Here is a 27,347-nt window from a genome sequence, read left to right as displayed (position 1 = left end):
AAAGAAAAAGAAAAAATATGAATCAAAGATTTAAATAAATAATCATAAGACAAAAAAAGAAACATATTTGATCTGTATTGTAGCAGGGATGAATTTCTTATTTCTATCAAATAAGCAAAAAGTGGGTTTCCTTGGAGAAAACTATTAAATGAAAGCAGAAAATACCCTAACAACTACTATTGTTATGAATATGTACACAAAGTAAAACTAATCACATGCACACATGTATTTATTCCAGTATCTTGATGCATATAGTGCATTAACTTTATTAGAAATTAAAACTGAAAAAAACTGACAAAATGAGATGTATCTTGATTACTTTATACATCTGCAGACATTCACGCTATGGACATGATGGCTGTGAATTTTCATGGGTCATTTTTCCAGTCCCTTGAGGGCTGTTGTCTGTTTCCTTCAAGTTTACAAATTCTGTAATGAAATCCCAAAGGTTCCTTAAACACAACAAATGAATACGATAGATGAGAAAGAAAGTACCTTAAGCATAAAAGGAAATTTTTAAATAAACATCTATTTCAGCACATATTTACTCAAAAATACACGGTGAGACTTTGTAATCTTCCACTTTGATTTTAAAGGATTTTTTATAGCATTTTGGCCTTGAGTGTAGCAAAGATTCTCCCTAACTAGGGGGACAACCCCCTGCAGCATTTTCCAGACTACACACAGGGTGGCAGCAGAAGCAGAATTTACCTTGAAGACAGTGATGTTTAAACCTTAGGTCCATTCGCTCTCGTGGCCAGAACTATGGAAGGAGCCTCCCCAATTTGGTATTTTTAATTCCGTCTTCTTTTCCATTGAGGACACCCAATATGATCTAAGACCCGACAAAACCTGGATCCACCCGTACGGTTCACTCAGCAACCATTCCAACACCTTTCCCTGGTGACTTTCTCTACGACGTAAACTGGAAAGTAGGGTGTTCTGTTTCATAGAGTCCTTTGCAGCTAAAGATGCCCTGGGGACACAGTGCTGGGCCATGAGATATGTGTGGATCCCTGGGAAGGGCCTTCCCCTCTCAATAAAACAGAAAAGCCTCATGATGAGAAGCTCCTTGGCTTTTGTCCCTTTCTTCCCCCTTTGTTCCTGCGTGGGACAGAGATTCATGCCTCTCGACAGGCATATTTAAAAAAAATTTTTTTTTAATTTTTTTTTTTTAATTTTTTTAACGTTTATTTATTTTTGCGACAGAGAGAGACAGAGCATGAACGGGGGAGGGGCAGAGAGAGAGGGAGACACAGAATCTGAAACAGGCTCCAGGCTCTGAGCCATCAGCCCAGAGCCTGACGCGGGGCTCGAACTCATGGACCGCGAGATCGTGACCTGGCTGAAGTCGGCCGCTTAACCGACTGAGCCACCCAGGCGCCCCCTTAAAAAAAAAAAAAAAAAAAAATTTAATGTTTATTCATTTTTGAAAGAGAGAGCATCAGTGGGGGAGGGACAGAGAGAGAGGGAGACACAGAATCTGAAGCAGGCTCCAGGCTCCGAGCTGTCAGCACAGAGCCCCACACGGGACTCGAACTCACAGACCACGAGATCATGACCTGAGCCGAAGTCAGATGCTTAACCGACAGAGCCACCCAGGTTCCCCTGGAGACAGCCACATTGAGGAGGAAAATGATACTTACGGGGAACAGAGAAGGAAGAGAGAAAGACACCAGTTCCCAATATTATCATTGAACCTAGGCCCCCTACAACTAAACGTCTTTTTACTGTTTTTACAAATTAGTCTTTTCCATGCTTAAACCAGTAGTTTTCTGTTGCTCTCGGCCTTACCAAATCCTGAGATTTGAACTATAGGACCAACTGCAAGAAAATTAACCATAAAAGGCTAAACATGTAAAACAGATAATATAAATCAGCCATTTCATTTTTAAATTAAAGTTGTCAGGGCAATACCTATATAGGCTCCTTCAAAAATGTAATATCTCTAGGAGGCCTGGGTGAGCATCCAACGGTTGAGCATCCAACTTCGGCTCAGGTGATGATCTCACAGTTTGTGAGTTTGAGCCCCACATTGGGCTCTGTGCTGACAGCTCAGAGCCTGGAGGCCGCTTCAGATTCTGTGTCTCCCCCTCTCTCTGCCCCTCCCCCACTCATGCTCTGTCTCTGTCAATAATAAATAAATGTTTAAAAAAATATTTTAAATTTAATATCTCTAAAAGCTATATAATTTGAGAAAAGAAAGCCACCCCTAGTCACACGTCTCCCCACTTTCCCGATCCTTGCCCATGAGAATTTAGTCTCAATTCTTCACTTCTTTCCAAATAATTTATTTCTATATTGCTAAACAATATATACTGACTGAGATTTAAATCTTGGGCTAAGCATTCTTTTATACGTGTGTGTGTGTGTGTGTGTGTGTATATATACATATATATATATATATATATATACATTTTTTAATGTTTATTTATTTTTGAAGGAGAGAGAGACAGAGTATGAGTGGTGAGGGGTGGGCAGAGAGAGAGGGAGACACAGAATCCGAAGCAGGCTCTGGGCTCCGAGCTGTCAGCACAGAGCCCGACGTGGGGCTCGAACCCACGAACCATGAGATCGTGACCTGAGCCAAAGTCGAACGCTTAACCAACGGAGTTGGGCTAAGCATTCTTAAGCACAGGATGAAACATGTCTATTCAACACTCATGAATATAAACACTTCCAAAGTACTGTTTAGTCTAATCTCGGTCTGAATGGATGGTTTTGAGAGTAGCATGAGATTGTCCCGCTTCTCCTAACATGACATCAATACTTACCGTTGCTCCCGCTCACTTGTCTCATGCTTCTCTAGGTTCTGCTTCACATTGTTTTCAATAATCTACCAAGCATAAAAAAATCATTGTTTCCGTATAATGGCATGGTGTTGCTCATACATATCAACAAGAACATTGAACCAAAATGGAATACAATTTCTGGAATCAGGCATAACATACTCATGTATACCATATATAATACAGAGGAATATATATATATCCTAGAAGTAGAACTATAATCAGTTAAGCAGCAGATTCTTAGTACGAATTTTGGAGGGCTATCCTGAAAGTCATTAGAGGAGCCAGTTCACTACATTCCTTGTCACCACGTAAACTCATTACAGTTCATTGTTAGGTGTGGAAGGGTTAGAGGAACGGTCAATTCTGATTGGTATATCCAACTATTTAAAAAGGTTGTTTATTTTTTTCACTAATACATTAGGTTACACCTGTCCAGTTTTAAGCTACTGTCTACATACTGAGATATTCCTAGCATTACAGAAATTATCATTTAGAAAGATAATGCATATATTCTCATTTTGTATATGACACAATACAAGAAGCACACAGCACTAAAGGAAATAGTTCTATTGAAAAACACTGATTCACATAAACTTACATGTATTTTCTTCTTTAAAATTCGATTTGCTGTTTCTAATTTTATAGCTTCAGTCTGAAGGAGAAATGGTTTTAAAAGTAAGATACTTGGCTAAGAATATGTGTTAAATACTTTTCCCCACTTATGGAACAAAAATATGTAAATGATGTTATTCTAAGTTCAAAAGTAGCCAATAGAAAATCATTTAAAAACATGAATAAACAAAGCGTGACTGGAAGGACAGGTAGTAACACAGATCCTAGCCCTCTAGATCAAAAACGAGAGGACACAAGGGTTGATATTACAAAAGCCTAGAGAATTTTAGGGAAATTCTAAAGCAGTTCCTCAATTTTCATAACTAATCACAGAATCTGTTAAAGTGGCTTGATACAATATAAAAATACAAATATCAATAAGTCACATATATACCAGCAATAACTGATTACAAACTGTAATGTAAAATGTTTTTAAAGTTGCCATTAACAATAGTAACAGATGCCATAAAGTCCCGAGAGCAAACATAAAAAATTAAGAGCCAATGCATAAAAATAAATTAAATAAATTTAAAATGACCCCGGATGGGAGTGTGAATATTGTAAAGCTGTAACTTCTTCCCGAATTAATCTACAGGTTCGCTGTAAACACAACCAAAATACTGAGAGTATTATTACTGAAACTTGAAAAATATTTAATACTGTGAGTGAGAACATCCAAGATAATTGTGAGCAAAATAATGACGGGCAGAGGGTGTAAACATTTGCTCGTTCAGATTAGCAGTTACATCAGTGAACCTAGATAGTATATAATTAAAAACCTAAATTGAGCTTTCATCCCAATTCTACTGCTTTCTCACTGTGACCTCAATCAAGTTACTGAGTGTATCTGTGCTGTGGTTTCCTTATCTGAAAAAGAGGGTTAATAATGCCTTAGGGTTGTTGGAAATTATACGAAATAGTATTTTTTAAATGTTCACAGTAGTATCTGGCACACTGTAAATCCCTGATGCATTTAGTTATTTTTTATTTTGGTTAGAAATGACATATTTCAGGGGCGCCTGGGTGGCTCCGTCAGTTAAGCGTCTGACTTCGGCTCAGGTCACGATCTCGCGGTTCGTGAGTTCGAGCCCCGCCTAGGGCTCTGTGTTGACAGCTCGGAGCCTGGAGCCTGCTTGGGTTCAGTGTCTCCTTCTCTCTGCCCCTCCCCACTTGCAGTCTGCCTCTCTGTGTCTCTCAAAAATAAATAAATGTAAAAAAAAAAAAAAGTTTTTTTAAAATAAATGACATATATCAAATCCAAAACCAGAAATGAATTATTTCATAAGAGAGTAAAAGCAATTCTATTGTAGCTTCTAGCATTTGATTTAAGGAGCAAAATATCAATAATAAATAGCTAAAGTAATATAAATTAGTGATATGGAACCCTTATACAGACTTTTCTATTTCTTAGATTCAATCCACTTCAAGAGGTTTTAATCATGAAGGAAAAATTTACATAATTTTACATTACATTTGTGATGTATCTTGTGATATATTTACATTATTACATGATTTAAAGCTATAACATATTTAAAGTTATATTATATAATTATATATACATTGCATAATATATAATACAATTTAATATAATATATTTAAAGTTATAATATATTTAAACTATAGCATATTATTTTCAATGTTTAAAAATTCAACTGTAAATTAGTGTTCATTCTCAGGACATTATGTCATTTAAAAAAGAATAGACTGTAGGGGTACCTGAGTGGCTTAGTCGGTTAAGCCTCGACTTCGATTAGGTCGTGATCTCGTGTTCATGGATTCGAACCCCGGGTCGGGCTCTGTGCTGACAGCTCAGAGCCTGGAGCCTCCTTTGGATTCTGTGTGTGTGTGTGTGTGTGTGTGTGTCTCTCTGCCCCTCCCCCCTCTCAAAATAAAGAAACATTAAAAAAAAAAAGGACTATAAACAAAATCACAGAAAGAAATCTGAACATACTATTTTAAATCTTTTTTTTCAACGTTTATTTATTTTTGGGACAGAGAGAGACAGAGCATGAATGGGGGAGGGGCAGAGAGAGAGGGAGACACAGAATCGGAAACAGGCTCCAGGCTCTGAGCCATCAGCCCAGAGCCCGACGCGGGTCTCGAACCCATGGACCGCGAGATCGTGACCTGGCTGAAGTCGGACGCTTAACCGACTGCGCCACCCAGGCGCCCCTGAACATACTATTTTAAAAGAAAGAGAGAAGTCAAAATAAGTTTAAACCACCACTAACTTCCTATACACTTTATAATTCTGCTTTTTAAAAAAAATTTAATGTTTATTTTTGAGAGAGAGAGAGAGAGAGAGAGAAAGAACATGAGCGGGAGAGGGGCAGAGAGAGAGGGAGACACAGAATCTGAAGCAGCTCCAGGCTCTGAGCTGTCAGCACAGAGCCCGACGCGGGGCTTGAACTCATGAACCGTGAGATTGTGACCTGAGCCGAAGTCGGACATTCAACTGACTGAGCCACCCAGGCGTCCCTTTATAATTCTGCTTTTTAAAAAAAGATAGAAAAAATAGTGCTGGAAAAATCTATGTAATTATATAACCATGAGACCAAGAATAATCATATATCATTTATAAACTCTATAACAAAGTGGTAACATTGAGTCAGATATTGCACAAATTAATTAGGTTACGACATACAAAAAGTAGAGTACCATAACATTTCAAAACACAGACTACAATTTACATTATATTGTTCATCATTGGTTCGTCAAAATGGTTAGTAATAACTGTTAAAGACTACTTCTAGTATAGTAGACTTCCTTTTCCATGGCAGTAGCGAATTTCTATCTTCTAGCATAATTGTTCAACTCACTGAAAATCTAACTACGAAGTTTCAGTGTGACACAATGAAAACTGTTAGGGCTTTGGAACCCCCAAAGTATTAAGCTCGAATCCCAGCTTTGCCGCCTCTAACCTGTGTCACGTGGGGCAGGTAGTTCTGAACCCCTCTGAGCTTCAGCTCAAGCTACTTAGTACATATCGGATGACAATTGTCATCACCCTCATGACAAGCATCTTCTATACAAAATTGTTAAGAGACATCAATTGACCTGAAAGAGATCCACTTTGCACCTTACCAGAATTCTACATAATTTTTATCACCTTTATTTTTGTTTTAGCTAGATCTCTTCATTATTCTAACCATTTGCTACAAATGTTTTGCAATTAAAATATATTTGGACCCAACTGTCCATTATTTTTCACCCAATGGCCAAATGAAATTGCTTCAGGTGTTTGCCAACCTCTTCAGGCAAAAGAACAATGTAGACATTCAAATGAATAAACTACATACCTCTATGCTTTTAATCCTATTTTCAGTGATATGTGAAATTCCAGTATGAATCAGAGTCGTTTTAATTTCTCTTTCAAGAGCACGAATTTCATCCCATTTACTGAGTATTTCACACCTCTTCTTTTCAACCTTCTCAATAAGGGTAAGGTGATCCTCATCCATTACATTTTTCTTAGATGATTCTGAAAATATTTTTAAAAGCAAAGTATTACTGTGTTTAATATGTCGTCTCTTATGAATAGTATTATGCATTATTAACACTGGTGTATGTTATATACTGCCATATATAATGTGTGTATATATATATGTGTGTGTATAATATACATATAAAATATATAATGTGTATATATATATTATATATGTGTATATATATAATGTGTATAATGTGTATATATATGCGTATATAATATATATTTTATATATATTTTATATAATGTGTATAATGTGTGTATAATATATATATTATATATACATAATGTGTGTATATATGTGTATGTGTATATATGTGTATAATATATATATTATATATTATATGTAACGTGTATATATGTGTATATATGTGTGTATTATATATATTATATATATATTACATATATATAAAGTGTGTATATATATACTGTGTATAATGTGTAGAGTGTGTGTATATATATATGTAATGCTAAAATATAATAATGTAAGTCAAGGTTCAAGCACATCAATAAAAATGATCTGATCCGAGAATGGGGACATGCCTCTTCTAATTCATTTATATTATCAAAAAGTATCTACTGAGTGCCCAATCTGAGCACCTAACACAGTGTGGGGAAGGTATGAGGACAACTCTGCAGAATCACGGCAAAGTCGATAACCAAATGATGAACAGGCGTTAGAGAGGCGGAAGGGGACGGGGAGACGGAGAGGGGGTGGAAGGGCAGATTTCAGCACATTTCAGTAAAAAGAAAGGTTTGCAGTACTGTGGGGACTTTGAGGGCCAGGTGCGTGGCATCGGTAAATAACACTAGGAAGGAAGCAGGGGGAAGACCCGAAAAGGTCTTATAATCTATGTTGGGACATCAGTCGAAGCTGTGGAAGGCTTTTAGGCCGGGATAAACACAACCACACAAAGGTCACTGTCTACAGCACCAAAAGTGGAAGAGGAAGAGCAAGGCTGGAACAGGAAAACCAGTCAGAAAGCCACTGCCATCATTCAAACAAGATCAGATCAGGATGGTGCCTGTCGCCTAGAGAAGCGGAGAGATACAAAAATGATTTAAGGGACTGGAAACAAGGAGGGCTCACGGGATCTGAATGTAGAGGAAGAGGTAGATATCCAAGTAACCCCTAGGTTTCAGCTCTGCCACAGCTAGGGACAGATGCGGTGCGAAGGAAGTGAGTAAACTGCAGCAGAGAGGTAAGATTCCATGTTGGCCATTAACTCCAAGCTCTGCTGAGGTGGTTGATGGGGTGAGGAGGGAAAGATTTCTGCCACAGGTTTCCTGACTTGACCTCCATGTGTTTGGTGGTGTCATTCATTGAAACAGAGAGTTTAGTCTTGACGGTGTTGGGTTGAGGCACCTATGGGATACTCAAGTGGACACGTCCAGAGGGAAGTTGGATATGCAAATCTGAAGCCAAAAAAGAGATCTGGGCAGGAAAGAGTTGGAATCAAAGATGTGTGTGTTGAACCAAAGACATGCCAAGGCTCCAACAGACATCAATATCTAAGGATTCAGAAAGGAGGTGGAGACATTGACAGTAACTCACTTGATTATACAGTACTTGAGTTACTAGGATGTAACTCATTAGAGGTAACTCACTAGAGCAGGAAGACAATTTTTTGAGAAAGAATGACTACCCCTTTCTGATAGAAAAAAAAAAAAGGCAAGTCGAAAGAGTGATAATGCTTACCTGTACAAAATGAACAAGACGGAAACCACTGCCATCATTCACACTTGCCAGATTTGGAAGAAGGGAAAACTCTGAAGGGGAATTCTGAAATCTGGGGAATGAGCTAAACAGATGCATGAGGAACTAACCAAGCGGGTAGAAACAGCCAGAGTTAAGCTTCTACCCATGAAGTCCGATCCCCACCTTAACCTAAGCTGAGCGTTTTAACCTGCAACAATTGACTGAGGGCACAGAAGTCAAAAGGGATGTGAAGTCACTAAAATGACCCACCTGTTACCCTTTTCTACCTAAGGAGGAAGACTGAGGCACCAACATGGGGAAATTCCACAGGAAATGTATGGTTGGAGGAGAGGCTCCTGAATGAGAAAGCTTTGGGAAAACAAGAAAAGGATGAACACAAGCCACCAGATTTCTTCAATAGCACTGGAAAAGTGTCAGAAACAGCTAAAATCAAATATTAAGAAAAGTTTACTTCAGTTCTAGAAATTAGTAACATCCTCTTGTTTATTTTTGTATATCTTTCATTTTATCCTGTTAGCAATTGACAATAAAGCCCTTAGATTTAAAAGAAAAATGGGACAAACACCATATGATTCCACTCGTAAATGGAATCTTAAGAAGAAGGAGGAGAAGGAGAAGAAACAAACAAAAAGCAGAATCAGACCTATAACTACAGAGAACAAACTGATGGTGGGCAGAGGGAAGGGGATGGAGGGATGGATAAAGGGGGTGAAGGGGAGAGGGAGGCATAGGGCTCCAGTTACGGAATGAGTAAGTCATGGGAACGAAAGCAGAGCATAAGGAATGTAGTCAATGATACTATAACAGCAATGTACTGGGGCTCATGGTAGCCGTGCTCGCGGTGAGCGCAGAGCATATGCATAAACTTGTCAAATCACCAAGTTGTGCACCTGAAACTAATGTAAACATTGTGTGTCAATGCTACTCAAATTAAAATTAAGAAAAAAGGAAAATGGTGGGCTTGTGTTAGGAGACAGCAAGGAGACGGAAAATGGTGAGCTGGAGTTCCATCCATGACCCGTGTGGAAGAGGATCCCAAGAATAGGCAACGTGGATGCAGGAGAAGGGTGGACCCCACCAGGCTCCGAGCCCTGAGAAGGAGTCAGAAGACGAGCACTGAGCCAGCCCCACAAGAGACCCTCGGAGGATGGCCAGCAGGTAAATCACACGGGTGTTGCTCACAGGAAGAAAGAACTAGCAGGAGGAAGCAAGAGACTCCAGCAAGAACCTTTGAGGCCAAGGTCTTCTAAGAACTTAAAACAGGTCATATCTGTGAGTATATCCTAAAAGCTGCTGGGCGGGGCGGGGGGGGCGGGGAGGGGTTGTTTAAAAGCTTAACCAACTGAGCCACCCAGGCGCCCCTCATTTGGTCAGTTTCTCGGGCTCTCGTCCAAATGTCTTGGTCAAAACTTAACGGAATTCTTTCTACAGGAGGTCTTGGCTTAACTCAGTGTTCTACTAAAAACCACAAAGATCTGAGAGAAGAATGAATTAGTGCACAGGTTGTATCTGGCTCCCGAGAAACACAATTACTTGCCCGACTCTTCCTTAGCTGATTGCAGCAACGCGCGTTCCACCTCTAGTTCACTTCTGAGTCTACAGGTTTGATAATAAAAAGAGGGTAAAACATCAGAACTCCGTCTGCACCGTTCTTCCTTTGTCTATTTTATGCCACAGGTCTTTTTAAAAAAAAAAATTGACAAATACCAAGTGATCTCAGTTTCTATCAAAAAAGGTGATTTTGAACATCGACGTAAGATGAGAGCCTACAGCCGTCAAATTAAAGAAACCAAAGGATACTTTCTGACCAAGATTGTACAAGCCACTAGCTGAAGAAGCTGGAAAATAAATACATGATCTCCCATAGGGTTTATGGATATTATTTTGTTACTTGAATTTCTACAAAGCAGGGAAGCAAAGAAACCAGTGTTTACACTCTGAGACGAACCAGAGACGAGGGCCAGTGGAAGCACGTCACTGCTGTTGGAAGGCACGCCTCATGTCCCCTGTGCCTTTCGATTTCCTCCCACAGACACAATTCACAAATTCCAGTACATTTACTCTAAAAGTAAAAATGCGAGAAATATTAGGAGCGCCTAGGTGGCTCAGTCAGTTAAGCGTCCAACTCTCGCTTGTGGCTCAGGTCACAATCTTACAGTCTGTGGGATCAAGCCCCACATTGGGCTCTGTGCTGAGCCTGAAGCCTGCTTGGGATTCTCTGTCTCCCTCTCTCTCTATATCCCTCCCCCTCCTGGACTCTCTCCTTCTCTCTCAAAACAAATAAATAAACTTAAAAAACATTTTAAAAGAAGGAAATGAAAACAGTTGTAATTTCTTTGTATCCTCCCCCTGGTTCCAAAGGAAAAAACAAAAACAAAAACACGAACACAATAATTAAACTAAATCAACTGTATCATCGCTGATTTGGAGGGAAAAAGATGGGGGCGCCTATATGTACAGAAAACCCCTGCGATTTGGTCACCAACATCACTACCACAAATGAGTCGATGCTGCCTGCCTACAAGAGGCCTAATGGTTAAATATTTTCACATACGTTAGCTCATTGCATCAGAGATTAAAAGAAATAGAAAGGTATTATGACCCCCAATGTTAAGAGATTGAGATTAAGTGAATTAATAATAATCTTAACAGTCTTTTCAGCATGTAGATCCAGAGCATTTAGTTTCTAGAAATGTTTAATGTATTCCAGTTTCAAGTGTGATGTTCTGTCCCATTGATTTTTCTTCTTCTGAGACTTTAATTATGTACAATGGATCTTCTTTGCCTGTCTTCCACTTCAACCACTTTTTCTCTGACTTTCTTTTCTTATCACATTTTCATTCTCTTGCTTGTTCTCCCGCTTTTCTCTAACGCTCTTTATTGTAGTGTCACTCAAGACTATTCCTGCTGGGAGCGTCATAATTTAGTCTGGATCTATGACATAATCTTGACTTTTCCAACTAGCTGTTCCTCAGTGGCCAAACCTTGATTCACATCTTCCTTTTTATTGCCATTCATTGCTGTGCTTATTGTTTACATTACTGACTCCAGATCGTTTTCATATCCAGAAACGCTCTTCAGGGAATATTTAAGTGTGGAGTGTTGTGGCAGTTTCCTTCTCCGACTTTTTGTTGTTGTCGGATGGCCGAGATTTTCATCAACTAAATTGCTTGGGCCCCCATTTTCTGTTCTCTCTTGAAGCCATTTGTACAGACAGAGATCACTTGCACCTCTGCACTGTGGTGGGCGGGGCTAGTGGTTCAGGGAGTGTTTGAGGTACAGGTTTCTAAATCTCCCTCCTCTGCTTCTTTTTCTCTTCAACGCACAGCTTTAAAGGATCCCGATCACTTCCTTTTAAACCTGTTCCCACCATATCATCATTTCAGAATTGGCTCTTTGCTTCCACACTCACTCCAAAGTCCTCTCCTTCTAAGTCAGTGCTCTGAGAGACCGACCAGTAACATCTGTTATTATCTGTATTATTTAAGGAAGCTGCTCTCTCTCCCTCCCTCCTTCTCTCTCTTCCTCTCTCTCTCTCCCTTCTCCCCCTCCCTTTCTTCCCCCACCCCTCTATCCTTGTCTCTCTCTCCCTCTCCCTCTGTCTCCCTCCATTTCTCTCCTCACCCCTCTCTCTCTCTCTCTCTCCCTCCCTTTCAAGCCTCATCCCTCTGCCAGCAGAAGAAGAGATATAATAAAGATTAGAGTAGAAATAAACAATATAGAATCAAAAAAAAAAAAAAAACCCAGAGAACAGATCAATGAAACTAAGAGGTGGTTTTTTTGAAAAAAATAAACAAAATTGATAACCCGCTAGACTTCTCAAAAAGAAGAGATAGGGGATAAATAGATAAAATCACGAATGAAATTGGACTTACCACAACCAACGCTTCCAAGATACAAACAATTATCAGAGAATACTATGAAAAATTCTATGCCAGCAAACTGGACAACCTGGAAGAACTGGACAAACTCCTAGACACCCACACGCTTCCAAAACTCAAGTGGGAAGAAAGAGAAAACTTGGACAGACCCACAACTAGTGAAGAAGTTGAATCAATTGTCAAAAATCTCCCAACAAATAAGAGTCCCGGGCCAGATGGCTTCCCAGGGGAATTCTACCAGACATTTAAAGCAGAGTTAATACCTATCTTCCTCAAGCTGTTCCAAAAAATAGAAATGGAAGGAAAGCTTCTGGACTCATTCTATGAAGCCGGCATTACTTTGATTCCCAAACCAGACAGAGACCCCACAAAAAAGGAGAAGTACAGGCCAATTTCCCTGATGAACAGGGATGCAAAAATGCAGCCCCTCCTGGGCTGCAGGGCTGGTACAATATTTGCAAATCATGCTGGTACATCACATTAATAAAATAAAAAATAAATAAAATAAATACATAAATAAATAAATAGAAAGGATAAGAACCATATGATCCTGTCAATAGATGTAGAAAAGTATTTGACAAAATACAGCAACTTTTCTTCATAAAAAAACCCTCAAGAAAGTTGGGACAGAAGGAACATACTTAAACGTCATAAAAGCCATGTATGAAAAACCCACAGCTAACATAATCCTCAATGAAAACTGAGAGCTTTCCCCCTGAGATCAGGAACATGACAGGGATTTCCACTCTCACCACTGTCGTTTAACATAGTGTTGGAAGTCCTAGCCTCAGCAATCATACAACAAAATGAAATAAAAGGCATCAAAACTGGCAAAGATGAAGTCAAACTTTCACTTTTCATAGACGACGTGATACTCTACATGGAAAACCCAAAAGACTCCGCAAAAAAGCTGCTAGAACTGATACATGAATTCAGCAGAGTCGCAGGGTACAAAACCAATGTACAGAAATCAGTTGGCATTCCTATACACCAATAATGAAGCAACAGAAAGAGAAATCAAGAAATCTATCCCATTTGCAATTGCACCAAGAACCATAAAATACCTAGGAATAAACCTAACCAAAGAGGTAAAAGATATGTATGCTGAAAACTATAGAAAACTTATGAAGTAAATTGAAGAAGACACAAATAAATGGAAAAACATTCCATGCTCATGCATTGGAAGAATGGATATTGTTAACATGTCAATACTACCCAAAGCAATCTACACATTCAATGCAATCCCAATCAAAATTGCACTGGCATTCTTCTCAAAGCTAGAACAAACAATCCTAAAATTTGTACGGAACCACAAAAGACCCTGAATAGCCAAAGTAACGTTGAAAAAAAAAACCAAAGTGGGAGGCATCACAATCCCAGACTTTAGCCTCTACTACAAAGCTGTAACCATCAAGATTCGCACAAAAACAGACACACAGACCAGTGGAATAGAAAAGAGAACCCAGAATGTACCCACAAATGTATGGCCAACTAATCTTTGGCAAAGCAGGAAAGAGTATCCAATGGAAAAAAGACAGTCTCTTTAGCAAATGGTGCTGGGAGAACTGGACAGAAACATGCAGAAGAATGAAACTAGACCACTTTCTTACACCATTCACAAAAATAAATTCAAAATGGATGAACGACTTAAATGTGAGACAAGAAACCATCAAAACCCTAAAGGAGAAAATAGGCAACAGCCTCTTTGACCTCAGCCGCAGCAATTTCCTGCTCGACACGTCTCCAAAGGCAAGGGAATTAAAAGCAAAAATGAACTATTGGGACCTCATCAAGATAAAAAGCTTCTGCACTGCAAAGGAAACCATCAACAAAACTAAAAGGCAACCGACGGAATGGGAAAAGATATTCGCAAATGACATATCGGATAAAGGGTTGCTCTCCAAAATCTATAAAGAACTTACCAAACTCCACACCCAAAAAACAAAACAAATAATCCAGTGAAGAAATGGGCAAAAGACATGAATAGACACTTCTCCAAAGAAGACATCCAGATGGCCAACCCACACATGAAAAGATGCTCAACATCACTCATCATCAGGGAAATACAAATCAAAGCCACGACGAGATATCACCTCACACCAGTCAGAGTGGCTAAAATGAACAAATCAGGAGACTCTAGATGCTGGCGAGGATGTGGAGAAACGGAACCCTCTTGCACTGTTGGTGGGAATGCAAACTGGTGCAGCCGCTCTGGAAAACAGTGTGGAGGCTCCTCAAAAAATTAAAACTAGAACTACCCTACGACCCAACAACAGTACTACTAGGAATTTACCCAAGCGATACAGGAGTGCTGACTCATAGGGGCACATATACCCCAATATTTATAGCAGCACTTTCAGCAATAGCCAAATTATGGAAAGAGCCCAAATGTCCATCAATGGATGAATGGATAAAGAAGATATGGTTTATATATACAATGGAATACGACTTGGCAATAAGGAAGAATGAAATCCTGCCATGTGCAGCAATGTGGATGGAACTGGAGGGTATTATGCTGAGTGAAATAAGTCAGGCAGAGAAAGACAGATACCACATGTTTTCACTCATATGTGGAATTTGAGAAACTTAATAGAAGACCATAGGGGAGGGGGAGGGGGGAAAACAATAGTTTCAAACCGAAAGGGAGGGAGGTAAACCATCAGAGACTCTTAAATCCAGAGAACAAACTGAGGGTTGATGGGAGAGTGGGGGAAGGGAAAATGGGTGATGGGCATTGAGGAGGGCACCTGTTGGGATGAGCACTGGCTGTTGTATGGAAGCCATGAACCACGGGAATCTACCCCCAAAACTAAGAGCACACTTTACGCACCGTATGTCAGCCAATTTGACAATAAATTATATTTTTAAAAATTGTATTTTAAATTATATTTTAAAAAAAGACCTAAGTCAATGGAATGGCCTCCCAGGATCACAGCTTGGAAGGCGCAATGTGGTAAAGGTGATGATACCCTCCCAGGCCATCTACCAATCAATTCAATCCCTACCAAAGTCCCAAAGGCCATTTCAGCAGAAATGAAAAGGACGTATCTTTAATACAAAGTCTGCAAAAGGGGGCGCCTTCGTGCCTCAGTCATTTCAGTGTCCAACTTCTGCTCAGGTCAATATCTCGTGGTTCATGAGTTCAAGCACCACATCCGGTGCATTGCTGTCAGCACAGAGCCTGCTTCAGATCCTCTGTCCTCCTCTCTCTCTGCCCTTCCCCCACTTGCTCTCTCAAAAACAAATCAACATTGAAAAAAAAACCTCACTCCCCTCTCTCTCCTCCTTCCTCCTACCCCCTTTCTTTTTCTCCCCATCCCTCTGTCCTTCTCTCTCCCTTTCCCTCTCTCTCCCTCCCACTCTCTCTTCACCTCTCTCACTGGTCTTAGAACATGTTATGTTTTCTACCAGTTCCATTGTTCTCCCTTCCTCCACTGCCCTTTCTGTCACGAAGGTTTGTAGAAAGACCGTAGATAACGATTCGCTGCCATTTGATGTGCATTTTTCCATTTTCAGGGATTCTGAAGTCCGGATGCTTTTTGTCTTCTAGTTATACTGAAGGCACCGTTTCATTTTTTGGTTTTTGTTTCCTGTTTTGTTTTCTTGAGTGTGCTGGCTTTGCTTCAATCTTTTTTTTTTTTTAACCCTCTACAAAACATGCGCCCTATCCAATTGTTATTTCATCTGGAAGACTATACAGAAAGGTCAAAAGATGTTTTTAAGTTAAGAGAAAATAATAGCCCATTCATCAAAGGTGTCTTGACTTTGCAGCTGGGTCACCTACCAGTAGGTCCCCAGGAGACCACCACAGAAGACGAGATTCCCTCGGAAACCATCCCAAACCACTGTCCCCCATACAAATGCCGGGTTTGGTTGAATTTCCCAGTCACAGATGTGATGGCTTGGGAAAGGGGCCAGATGACAGGCACACTGTTAGCGAAGGCAACACATCTCACCCAACAACGCAGGAAAAATGTAAATACACGCTTGTCACGTGGCTTTAATACATTGTACAATAGTATAATCCCAACGTAAATCAAATCAGACTGTCAACCCTCACTTGTCATTATGCTCCAGGGCAGCCTTGGTGGCCGTCACAATCGCCCTCAGCTCCTCCCTGGCCTGGTTGACATCTGCTGTCTTCACGGACCTCTTCTCCAGCCCCTTGGCATTAGCCAGCAGAGTCTAGGAGGACAAGGCCGTAACGGATGAGACGCACACAGGAAGGAATATTACAGTGTATTCAAGATATTTTGAGTCAAAATAGAAATTCTAGGTAAAATAGGTAAATAGGAAAATATGGGAGGAGGGATAACTCGTCATGTAAAGATCTGGACAAAATATTGTTTTAAAATTTATGAAGGCTTTATTTTACGAAGACATTTAAAAAGTGGTGGGGTTTCACCGTAGGATGTGGAGACACAAAGATCCCTGCCTCTTTACGTGATGGGCTGCCACATTTCCAGAAACAGAAAGAAAGAGCTGATGCCCTGTTGGCCAGGGAACTTTTCATGCTGGTGTTTGATTGAAATTAGCGCACATACGTTCATCTGGACTCAAGGTGAAAAACCCAAGGAACAGGGTAGGCCGCCAACCGGAGCCTTTGCTTGTTCCTCTCAAACAAAAGCTTACTGTTCTGGGGCACCTGGGCGGCTCAGCGAGTTAAGCATCTGACTCTTGGTTTTAGTTCAAGTCATGATGTCACAGTTCGTGAGGGGGAGCCCCGCGTCGGGCTCCGTGCCCCGACAGTGCGGATCCTACTTGGGATTCTCTCTCCCCCTCTCTCGGCCGCTTCCCCACTCATGCTGCTCGCTCGCTCGCTCTCTCTCAAAATAAATAAACTTTAAAAAAAAGGCTGTCTCTCCCTCTTCCTCTGCTCCTAAGATGAGGTAAGATAAAGTAAAATCAGACAAAATAAAATTAAAATAAAATAATAAAATAATTACAGATGAAAAGAAAAGATTTAAGGAGTAAATCAGAACTGACCTCCCTGTAAGGCTGTGATGTTTTTCAAATACAAGGCAACTGTGCTTCCCAATTTATAAGACAGAATTCTTAAACTTTATTGAATTCAAAAAGTCAAAAGTAGTTTTAGTAATGCTACATCCTCTTAGTTTTTGTGAACGAGGGAGTTGATCTCCCAGTCTATTTTCCTTCCTGGAACATCCACAGGTGCGACCTCAGCCTGGAGGGGACACCTGGGGACTGTCAGCAGTTAGGCGAGGACACCATGCACTTGTACGTGCTGCATGACCTCTCCGACTCCCCTTCTGGCCCCACCCAGGGAAGAAGACGTAGGCCTCAGCTTGTAGGGGTCCGTGGGATTAGATTGGGCCCCCCAGGTAATTCAGGATAGTTTCCCTATCTTTAGGTCTGTAATCTGCCTGCCCCAGACACCTAAGTGTCAACATCCAATGGGATTATACCTGGACACAGGTATAACCTGGAACTCCCAGGAAGTATCTGGGTGCCATAGACGGAGCTGGGGATCATCAGTATAAAGGTGAGCAAATATATCGTACAACCAGAGAAAGAGGGAGAAAAGGGCCAGTGCTGAGTGAAACAGCCATGGGAGGACAGGGTTACAGGGGGATGAGCCAGAGAGATCCCTGAGAACTGGTGGCCAGAGACATCGGCACAACACAAGCAACATGTATGCCTCTCCTCCACCCCACCGCTGGCGCTCACTGCGAGCAGAAGGTGAAGTCCTTACCCACAAGGCCCTCAGCTGGTCTCCAGCTTTTCTACTATGGAAGCAGATGGGGCCTCTTGGATTCTGAATGTTTTCTCCTGCCCGTGAAATATGAAAGAATGAAGAAACAGGCTCTATTTAGGCACTTGCATGATCATTCATTACCTTATACTGTGATGTGGTCTGGGACCGCAGGAGTATTGCCATGTAGAGTTCGTATTCATCCTATACCAAAAAAAAAAAAAAAAAAAAAAATCCATTGAAAACGTGTTTAACACTACTATGTAAGTTTCTTTGCATGTATAAATAATATGGAAGTTAAGGATGTCAGTCTAGATCATTTCAAAAATATAAAATGTTCCTTCAACATATTAACCAATACGCACAATAAAGTGTATAAAATCTCACCAACCTGGAAGCAGGTCTGAATGTTAACTATGGATCACCTCAGAAGAGTATCATCAAATACTCTGACACGCACACACAGCACGTGATCTCCTGCCATATGGGTGCTCTGGGGACTTGGGTCCTGCCGACCTGCCAGAGATGGGCTCCCTAGGGATGGGGACATTCTCTGGAGAACAGGCCACTGTATTCCTACTTTTAAGTATCCTCGTCTTTAGGATTTGGATAAGAGAAACATGTGTAAGAAAACCCATTTCAACTCACTTTTGATATGAAGCCCAACATTCATCATGAAATCACAACAAACTTATAATTCCATAAGAATTTATATAAACTTATTATGCATAATTATAAGTGTTTATATGTTATATATATACAATTTGTAAAAGTCTATAAATAGTTGGGAAGCTTTAGCAGGAAAGAAAATGGGCTTAAGGAGTGAGCTAGCTGGTTGTTTGTTCACATATCCCACTGGTGATTTGCGTGGCCATAAGCACATTACTTTGAGTCTGTGAGTCACTTTCCGTCTCTGTAAAATGGAAGCCATGATACTTGGCAGGAATTCTGTGAGAACAGCAATCCTGTGCGCAGAATGTCATGTATGGCTCTCAACTGTTATGTGACAAATATACCCTTATTATTACCTTAACTTCTTTCAAGATATCCCCAAATATCAAAGAACTATTGCAAATATCTTCAAAGACTCTTCCATAGACCTGCAGTCTGTTGAACTGTTGGGGGTCACATACACACACGTTTTGGAGCTCCTGGTAGAAAAACAGAAACAGACATTTCAGGATGTCTTAATTTTCCTTTCCAAAGACTTTCTCAGGGGGAGGAATGAGAATTTCCATGGGGTTTTCTATCAGCGGGTCCAGCTCATACCAGCCCAGAGCTGGGTCTGGGCAGAGCCAGGCGGCCAACCGAGGAGCCTGAGGAGGTCTGTTTGCTTGATTGTCCAAGGCGTGTTTGTCTTTGTTTTCTTCATTCACCTCCTTGCACCCTGTATTTAAGGACTTGCTGCACCCACAGGGTCCTTCTCTTTCCATTAGTCCTCTCAGCCAAAACCCTCATCAGGTTTGGTTACTTCTCGGGCACACTGCTACTTCCTCTCTTCCCGTAGTCTCTCTCTTGCATCACATGCCCGGTCACTGTGCAGGACTCACGGCCCCTGGGAGTTCACTAAAGCGCCTCCCATCACACTAATTATCTTCCACAGACAAGAGTGACTCAGGGCAGAATGTGCCTCTGTCACCTGACTGTCTACCCCCGCCTCACTCTGCCCTCAGTGCTTTCATAGCAAGTTAGGCAAACCTTTCCTCAGATGCATCTGCTATCCATGAACATTGTATATCACAGTTGCCGGGCAGCATCTGATGCTCTCCCTATGAAATCACCTGCAACTGATTAAGTTTCTGGATTTAGCCTTCTTCTACTTCTCCCCGTGGGGATTTACCTCGTGTCAGATGTTCCCAGCCCCTGGTGGATATCCTACATCCTACCCGGAAATGTAAATGAGGTGTCTGAATGCGGACATCCACCCACAACATTTGGACACCCGGAACTCCCGCAGTGTGCCCACGGGACTGCAAGGTCAACCTCCTTACCTGTTCCAACTTCTTCTCATGCCGTGTCGCTGCCTGCCTCCCAGTGAAGTCGTTCTTCCGGAGATGGTGCTTCGCAAGAACTTCTTTTTGGAAACGCAAGAACTTCCTGTACTTGTCCGTCTTCGTCAGGCCGGCTAAGTACGAGCTGATGTACTGATACTCATCCTTATGTCGGGGAGGCATCACGCACTGACGGCTGGACTCCACTGCTCTGTACTTGAGAACCTTCATCTCTGGCAACCTCAGCTCTTCTCTCCTCCGCCACTCGGGAGAACCCTCTTTCCTCGGAGACTTCCTTTGAATGAAATCCTCTTCTGCAGTGTGGGAACTATGCTCCGCGGGGTTCAAATACCTGAACAGCGGTGTGTTCTGTGCCTCACTGGGCCCCAGAGCTGTATTGATGGTAAAATAAGCCAGAGCGTCTTTCATCTTGGTGATCTCCTTATCGGATTTTCCGATCGGCTTTTCCACCTGGAAGATCTTTTCCCCTTTTGGTCTATTGGCGTTGGGCCAGTGATACAGGATGGTCTCAGGAGGCCTGTAGAGTTTATTGGGATTCAAGTGCCCAGAGGTGTAAAGATAGACATCCTCTCTGTGATCTTTCTGAAGCTTGTTCAGAAGTGTCCTTAGACTGCATAAAGTCTGAACACCTGGCACCTCACAGTGTTTCCACCGCAGGTAAACTGGTCAGGAAAGATAATAAGACTATTAAGTCGGAGGTTCCACAATAAGACAATAAGACCGCTGTGTGTATCTGCTGAGCTGCTACCTCCCTGTCCCAGAGGAGGAGCTGACAGACACGAGAGGAAACAGCACGCAGGCCAGGCCTGCTGCAAACGGGGGGCTGCTAGGTGCACATGATGTGCAGGTCTGATCAGAGAGCCCAGGGCCCCGCAGGGGCGCACCTGGCTGGCTCAGTTGGTAGAGCGTAAGACTCTCGGTCTTGGGGTGGCAGGTTTTAGTCCTATGTTGGGTGTGGAGATTACTTCAAAATAAAGTAAGACAGAGAGGGAGAGAAAGAGAGGAAAGAAAGAAAGAAAGAAAGAAAGAAAGAAAGAAAGAAAGAAAGAAAAGGAAAAAAGAAAAGAAAAGAAGGAAGGAGGAAAGAAAGAGAGAGAGAAAGAAAGGAGGGAGGGAGGAAGGGAGAAGGGAGGGGAGAAAGGGAGAAAGAAGGAAAGAAAGAAAGAAAGAAACCAGGGCCCTACAAAGCCAAGAAGGAGGAGGATGGGGCTTTCGATTCAACAGAGGGTTTCTTACAATATTAGCAAAGGTTCTGAAAGGGAAGTTTAACGGCATAATTAGAATTCATAATGATGATGCTCAGAGACACCCAACATAGGAAATAAACACAGGTGTTTTCTCTCTCAATACTGAAATGTCTCAGCGTCCCTGACCAAACCCCCAGGGACTGACAAGTCAGTCACCCCTTCTGCTCCCATCCTCGCTTGTAGAAGATAAGGAGCCACGGAGTAAACCCCGTGGGAGAGCTGACGGGGACCCCAGCTCCTTCCACAAAGGGCCCAGCTTCTCATATGTCCCCGTGGTGGGGTGCCACGTGGGCACATGGTCCAGGACATAAAACTGGAAAAACCTGGCTGTTTGAATCAGACTCCTAACCACGTGAGCTCTAAATGCTTACATAATCTCTCTGAATCATAATTTCTTCCTCTGAAAGATCAGGATAATCATCCTACTCAAAAGGGTTGATTGACAGCTAAATGGAATCGCTTTTGGCAAAGAAGCACACGGCCTAGAACAGACACTCCATGAACGGTATCTATTTTCAGGAAAGGACTACAGCACAGGGAACACCTTGCCAAATGCTTCTGGTAGAACAAGAGTTGACCCAGACTTCAACTCGAGGAAAGGAGATTTCGGCCACGCGCCGTGAGGGCCCCGGAGCCACGAGCATATGGCATAACTTTCCAGAGAACCCCGGAGGAGTAGCTGACCAGATCTGCGATCCCACACGTCAACCTGGGCTGGGGAGGGCACTGGCAACAGAGCCCTTGAGGGCCCACCCTGAACACCCCCCATCTAAGCGTTGCCCACATCCGTGACCCTGGGCCCCACGATGATTCCATCTGTGACTAGTTTTGTCCCCATGCTGTAAAAGGGAAGCAGAAGGACTTATGTGACCCACTCGGGTCCAGACACCTCTCGAGGCAGATAGCGTGCTGGGTGGGCCTCACCTCATCACATGAAGATGGTCATAGAGGAGGGGTCAGAGGTCGGGGGGCATGAGGAGAACTGATCCCTGAATACAGCATTTGTACCAAACTGTTGGATCAGCTCTCTTATCCCACAAGTGCCTGGGCTCCAGGGGAGGGCTTTCTGGGACCCGTGCCACATCCAAACCCTGACCAGTCCACGTCCAGAAGCAGTGACAATAAATCAGGACACAGTATTTCCTCTGTTTTCACCTGTGAAAAGTAAGAAAGGCCCAGAGAACATGAAGAACCGGGGTAACTTCTGTTACCATATAACAAATTACTACAAACAGCAGCTTCAAACCCGTGTTTAGCTCAAGGTTATATGGGTCCGGACTTCAGCCTGAAGGGGCTGGATTCTCCACTGGGGATATCACAACACAGATATCAAAATGTGGGCCTGGCTGAGCTCTTGGAAGCCTTGGAAGTGGGGTGGGGAACCTGCTTGCAGCCTTATTCCTATTGTTGAGCGAATCGAGTTCTTGCGATGGTAGGACCGAGGTCCCCACTTCCTCGTTGGCTGTTGGTGGGGGTGACGCTCAGCTCCTAGTGGCTGCCCTCGTTCTAAAAATATGACTTCCTTTTCCACATTTATTCATGAAGCAAAACAGTTAACTCTTGGTCTCTTTCTGAGACCCTTCATCCTTCATCCCTGAACCCCCTTCACATACTTCTCATGCTCCCCGACCTCTGACCCCTCCACTATGACCAGCTTCGTGTGATTAGGTCGGGCCCACCCAACATGCTACCTGTCTTGAGGTCTCTGGTGCCGTGGGATACAGCACAATCGCAGAGCACTCTGTCCCCCTGTTCAAAGGCTTGGGGACTATGCCAAGTGTCCACGAGAGGTCAGGCAAACTTGAGCCATTCCAGAATTCTACCCGCCTCGGGGATACTGCCAAGCCCAGCCCACAGTCTCCCCTTCTCCCTGTTGGTTAGCTTCTTACTTCAAAGAAACCACTCATAAAATGTTAAAATATCAACAGAACATTTTTTCAAGACAGATGATCATACGTAATCAAAGGCATCGACACTTAAAGAAGGTGCTAAAACCACATCGTATTTGTTGGGCTTCTCCAGAGGACAGAACCAAAAGGGTGTAGAGAGAGAGAATATACAGAGATTTCTTCTAAGGAATCGGCTCACGTGATTATGCTACAAACCCACCTGATGCCCAAGGTGTTCTGCTGGAGAATTTCCCTCTTGTTCTGGGGGAGGGTCAGTGTTTATTCGAGTAAGGCCTTCGACAGCAGACGAGGCCCGCCCACATTTCAGAGAGCAATCTGCTCTACTCAGAGTCTACTGGGATAAATGTTACCTTCATCCAACACACATCCTCAACAGAGACATCCAGAATGAAATTTGACCAGACCTTCTGGGCACCGTGGCCTAGCTGCGCTGAGAACTACAATTCCCCATCACCTACACGATACCAACTCTCTTCGGAAAGCAGGAGAAAGAGGCATTTCTGGTGTTGTGCTATCCTGTCGATTTTATTTCCCAGAAGGCTTTGGAACCACCGGAAAATGAGCAAAATCATTCTCCTGAGAGCGGCCAGAGCAGAGGCCCAGGGCCGTGGGGAACCGGCCAAGCCAGGCTGGGTGCTTGAACTCCTGAGAGAATCTACAGGGGGAAGCCTCCATCTGTGCAGATACTCGGGTCGGTTTTGCCCCCTCCGGCATTTTAATCGCCTGTCGGGGGTCTACAACGCTTCTCGAGATCCTAATCCCTCTCTCCTGAACTCCGCACACGGCCTCGTCCTGTCCTCGTTCACTCTCTGCCACCAACCGTCACACGCTTCCGGGGCGATTTCGACAGTTCCTCAAGGGAAGAAACTGTGTTTTTATTAACATCAGCCGCGTCAGAAAGAGACCAAGAGTTAACTGTTTTGCTTCATGAATAAACGCGGGAAAGGAAGTCATATTCTTAGAATTTGAAATAATAATATAAAATTTTACTCCGCACCACACCGTGCTCTCTCCCTCAGAGGATTCCGCACCAGGAATCATGTTCGTCTTGTTTCGTTTAAGTTTATTTATTTATTTTGAGGGGGGGGAGGGAGGGAGAATCCCCAGCAGGCTCCACACTGCTCGCCTGGAGCCTGACACCGGGCCTGAACCCCCGGGCCTGAACCCATGAACTGTGACATCACCGCGTGAGCTGAAATCAAGAGCCAGACACTTAACTGACTGAGCCCCCCAGGCGCCCGCATCCCACCGGGAATCCCAAAGTCCAGTAGGAATGCGCTATGAGTACCCGCGACAGGGAGACCGTGGGAGCGTCTATAGTGCAGTAGTGAGAAGCAGGAAAGCACCTCACCTTAATTATCCTGCAATCGCTGGGCCCGGAAGGCGGATTCGTGAGCCCACCTCCCATTTCTGTGCTCCTAACAAAGGGACTTTGCAGAATTAAAGTTATGCCCTTAAAATAGGGTTTCCTGAATTACCTGGGGGGCGCGATCTAATCCCATGGGCCCCTAACAGCACAGAACCTTCCCTGGCTGGGGAGTCGGAGAGATTCCCTGTGATGGAAGGATTCCATGGCCACTGGGGGCTCTGGGATGGGGGTGGGGGGCCAGGTGGGGCCCTGGGGAGAGGCGTCCAGGAGCTGACAGGCGACAGGGACAGGACCTCAAGTCCTACAACGGCAACAATGTGGGTCCTGCCCGACAACCTGAGTGATCCTGGAGGACGGTCCACCCCAGAGCCTTCAGAAAGGAAGGGAGCCCAGCTGGTACTGAGAGTTCTGCCCAGAGAGACCCCAGCAGGGCCCAGCAGAGCCAACCAGACTTCTGCCCCACAGGACAGAGCTACGGAGTTTGGTTTGCTTTGTGTCACTACATCTGTGGTCATCCGTTACAGCAGCAGCAGCAAACGAACGAATACAGCAAGGGGAGTGCAGGCTACGCCGTATCCAGGACTGGACAGGCCAGTTGGTGATGACGGTCAGGGGAAAGCTTGCGGCCAGTGGGAGGGTCGGGAAAACCACCCAAGAGACTTGACAATTCGGGAGAGCCAGCACTGCGGGGAGAGGGGATGGGTGGCCACCCCTGAACACCATCGCCCCCTCCCTGGAACCTCCCACCCCAGGGTCCCCCACCCCCTAGATCCCAAAAGGAAGAACGCAGTGATGCCTCCCAAAGTCAGGGAGAAGCTTCAGTTCCTTTTATTATTATTTTTTTTTTTAATTTTTTTTCAACATTTATTTATTTTTGGGACAGAGAGAGACAGAGCATGAACGGGGGAGGGGGCAGAGAGAGAGGGAGACACAGAATCGGAAACAGGCTCCAGGCTCCGAGCCATCAGCCCAGAGCCCGACGCGGGGCTCGAACTCCCGGACCGCGAGATCGTGACCCGGCTGAAATCGGACGCTTAACCGACTGCGCCACCCAGGCGCCCCTCCTTTTATTATTATTAATTAGTTAATTAATTCAGACAGCACAAGCTGGGAAGGGGCAGAAATGGAGGGAGGGAGGGGGAGAAAAAGAGAGAGAGGGAGGGAGAGAGAGAGAGAGCCAAGCCACCTCCTTGCTGTCAGCACAGAGCCTGACTCCGGGGCTCAATCCCACCAACCTTGAGATCGAGATCGTGACCTGAGCCAAAAGCAAGAGTCCGAGGCGAAACTGACTGAGCCCCCAGGCGCCCAGAGGCTTCAGTTTCTTTACCTACGTGTTAAACAAAAAAAACAACCTCAAAAGCCTGGGACGCTGTAAATTTCTAACCACCGCCTGCGGCACAGCCTGTGCGATGCCTCGGCCCTTATTTTTTGCATTTCACCCGATCTCCTGGTGTGGGGCCGGCCTGGCAACGAATTTCTCCTCCTCCTTTTGACTGTACAGAATATGCACTTATTAAGAAATACCAAAACAAAAAACAAAAGGACGCGCGGGTGTATTTCCCACCACCGCGTGGCAGGTTTTGCACACACCACGCAGCCGCCCCGTGACTGGAACCTTCTCGGGCAGTGCCGGGGGGGGGGGGGGGGGGGCGGCGCTTAAGGACCACGCACACAGACACTGCAAGGCCAGCGTGAGTGACCACGTCTGGGAGCCCCCGCCACCTCCCCATCCCGCCACCCAAAGGAGCCCCGCAGACACCGCGGGGGCGCGCGCAGAAACGCGTATTCCGCGCCAGGCCGTCTGAACAATCGGCCACCGTCCGTGGCGGGCAACAGACCTCACGGTGCGCGGGCACAAAGGGCCTCTGAAAGGGCTGAAACAGCGCACCTGGAAATCCATTCAGACCACGTGCCCGGGGACTGGAGATTATCATGGGCCATTATCATGCAGAGTCTTTATTTTAAAAAAAGGGGCGGGGGACGGGGGTGGCGGAGAGGTTTCTCGAACACAGCTCGTCGAGTCATTGCACGGGGAACAGAAGAAAGGGTCCGAAACCACGGGAAACCACCTCGCGGGGCGGCCCGCCTGCGGTCTGCGGCTGCCCAGCGAGGCCCCGCAGGACGCGGCGCCGCGGGACGGGCCCCGAAGCGGGGCTCTTTACAAAGGGCGCTCCCAACGGCTTCTAGAAATCCCGCCCTCATCCCTCCTCCCGCCGGGGGACGCACACGAGCACGTGCCCACACGCACGCTCGAGTGCATACACGCACGTGCGCGCACACAACCTTGTTCCTTTGAACGTGACCCTGAGCTGTTCCGGGGAGGCACCGCATCCCCCGCCCCCCTCCGCACGCAGTCCCAAACCCGGGTGACCCGGCGGCCGAGGCGCAGCCGCCAGAAGCGGTTTCATTCGTCACACCAGGCTCAGGGCAGCCGGGGCCTGGACGATCACACCGCGAACGGACGTCAGGCGGCGCCCACGGCGCGCTCGGGGCGCACTTACACTCGGCCTCTGACTCCCGGGCCATCGTCGCTCCGCCGCAGCTCCCGGGAGCCCGCGGTTACCACGGAGACGGACAAACATTCGGAGCCCCGCCCCCGCGGGG

At 44.2% G+C, this 27,347-nt stretch overlaps 1 protein-coding gene across 2 annotated transcripts; it reads right to left on the bottom strand.

The window, feature by feature from the left end:
• Positions 1-211: 211 nt before the first annotated feature.
• CUNH6orf118 (chromosome unknown C6orf118 homolog) lies at positions 212-27,347 on the bottom strand. 2 transcript variants are annotated; one of them, XM_040448701.1, is made up of 10 exons: positions 27,245-27,347; positions 20,197-20,879; positions 19,234-19,356; positions 18,350-18,409; positions 16,553-16,677; positions 10,149-10,207; positions 6,704-6,885; positions 3,391-3,444; positions 2,775-2,836; positions 212-452 (listed from the first exon to the last, which is right to left on the bottom strand). In XM_040448701.1, the coding sequence occupies exons 1-10, from the start codon at positions 27,267-27,269 to the stop codon at positions 344-346; spliced, it is 1,482 nt and encodes a 493-aa protein (XP_040304635.1). In that variant the 5' UTR covers positions 27,270-27,347; the 3' UTR covers positions 212-343. The 2 variants fall into 2 exon arrangements, with proteins under 2 accessions (XP_040304635.1, XP_040304636.1); XM_040448702.1 differs by having other exon boundaries at positions 212-429.

Source organism: Herpailurus yagouaroundi, unplaced genomic scaffold (genome assembly GCF_014898765.1).
Source record: "Herpailurus yagouaroundi ecotype Mexico unplaced genomic scaffold, PumYag 198, whole genome shotgun sequence".
In the NCBI taxonomy this organism is placed as follows: domain Eukaryota; kingdom Metazoa; phylum Chordata; class Mammalia; order Carnivora; family Felidae; genus Herpailurus; species Herpailurus yagouaroundi.
The sequence above is the reverse complement of the archived record's forward strand: the minus strand, read 5'-3'. Positions and strand labels throughout refer to the sequence as shown.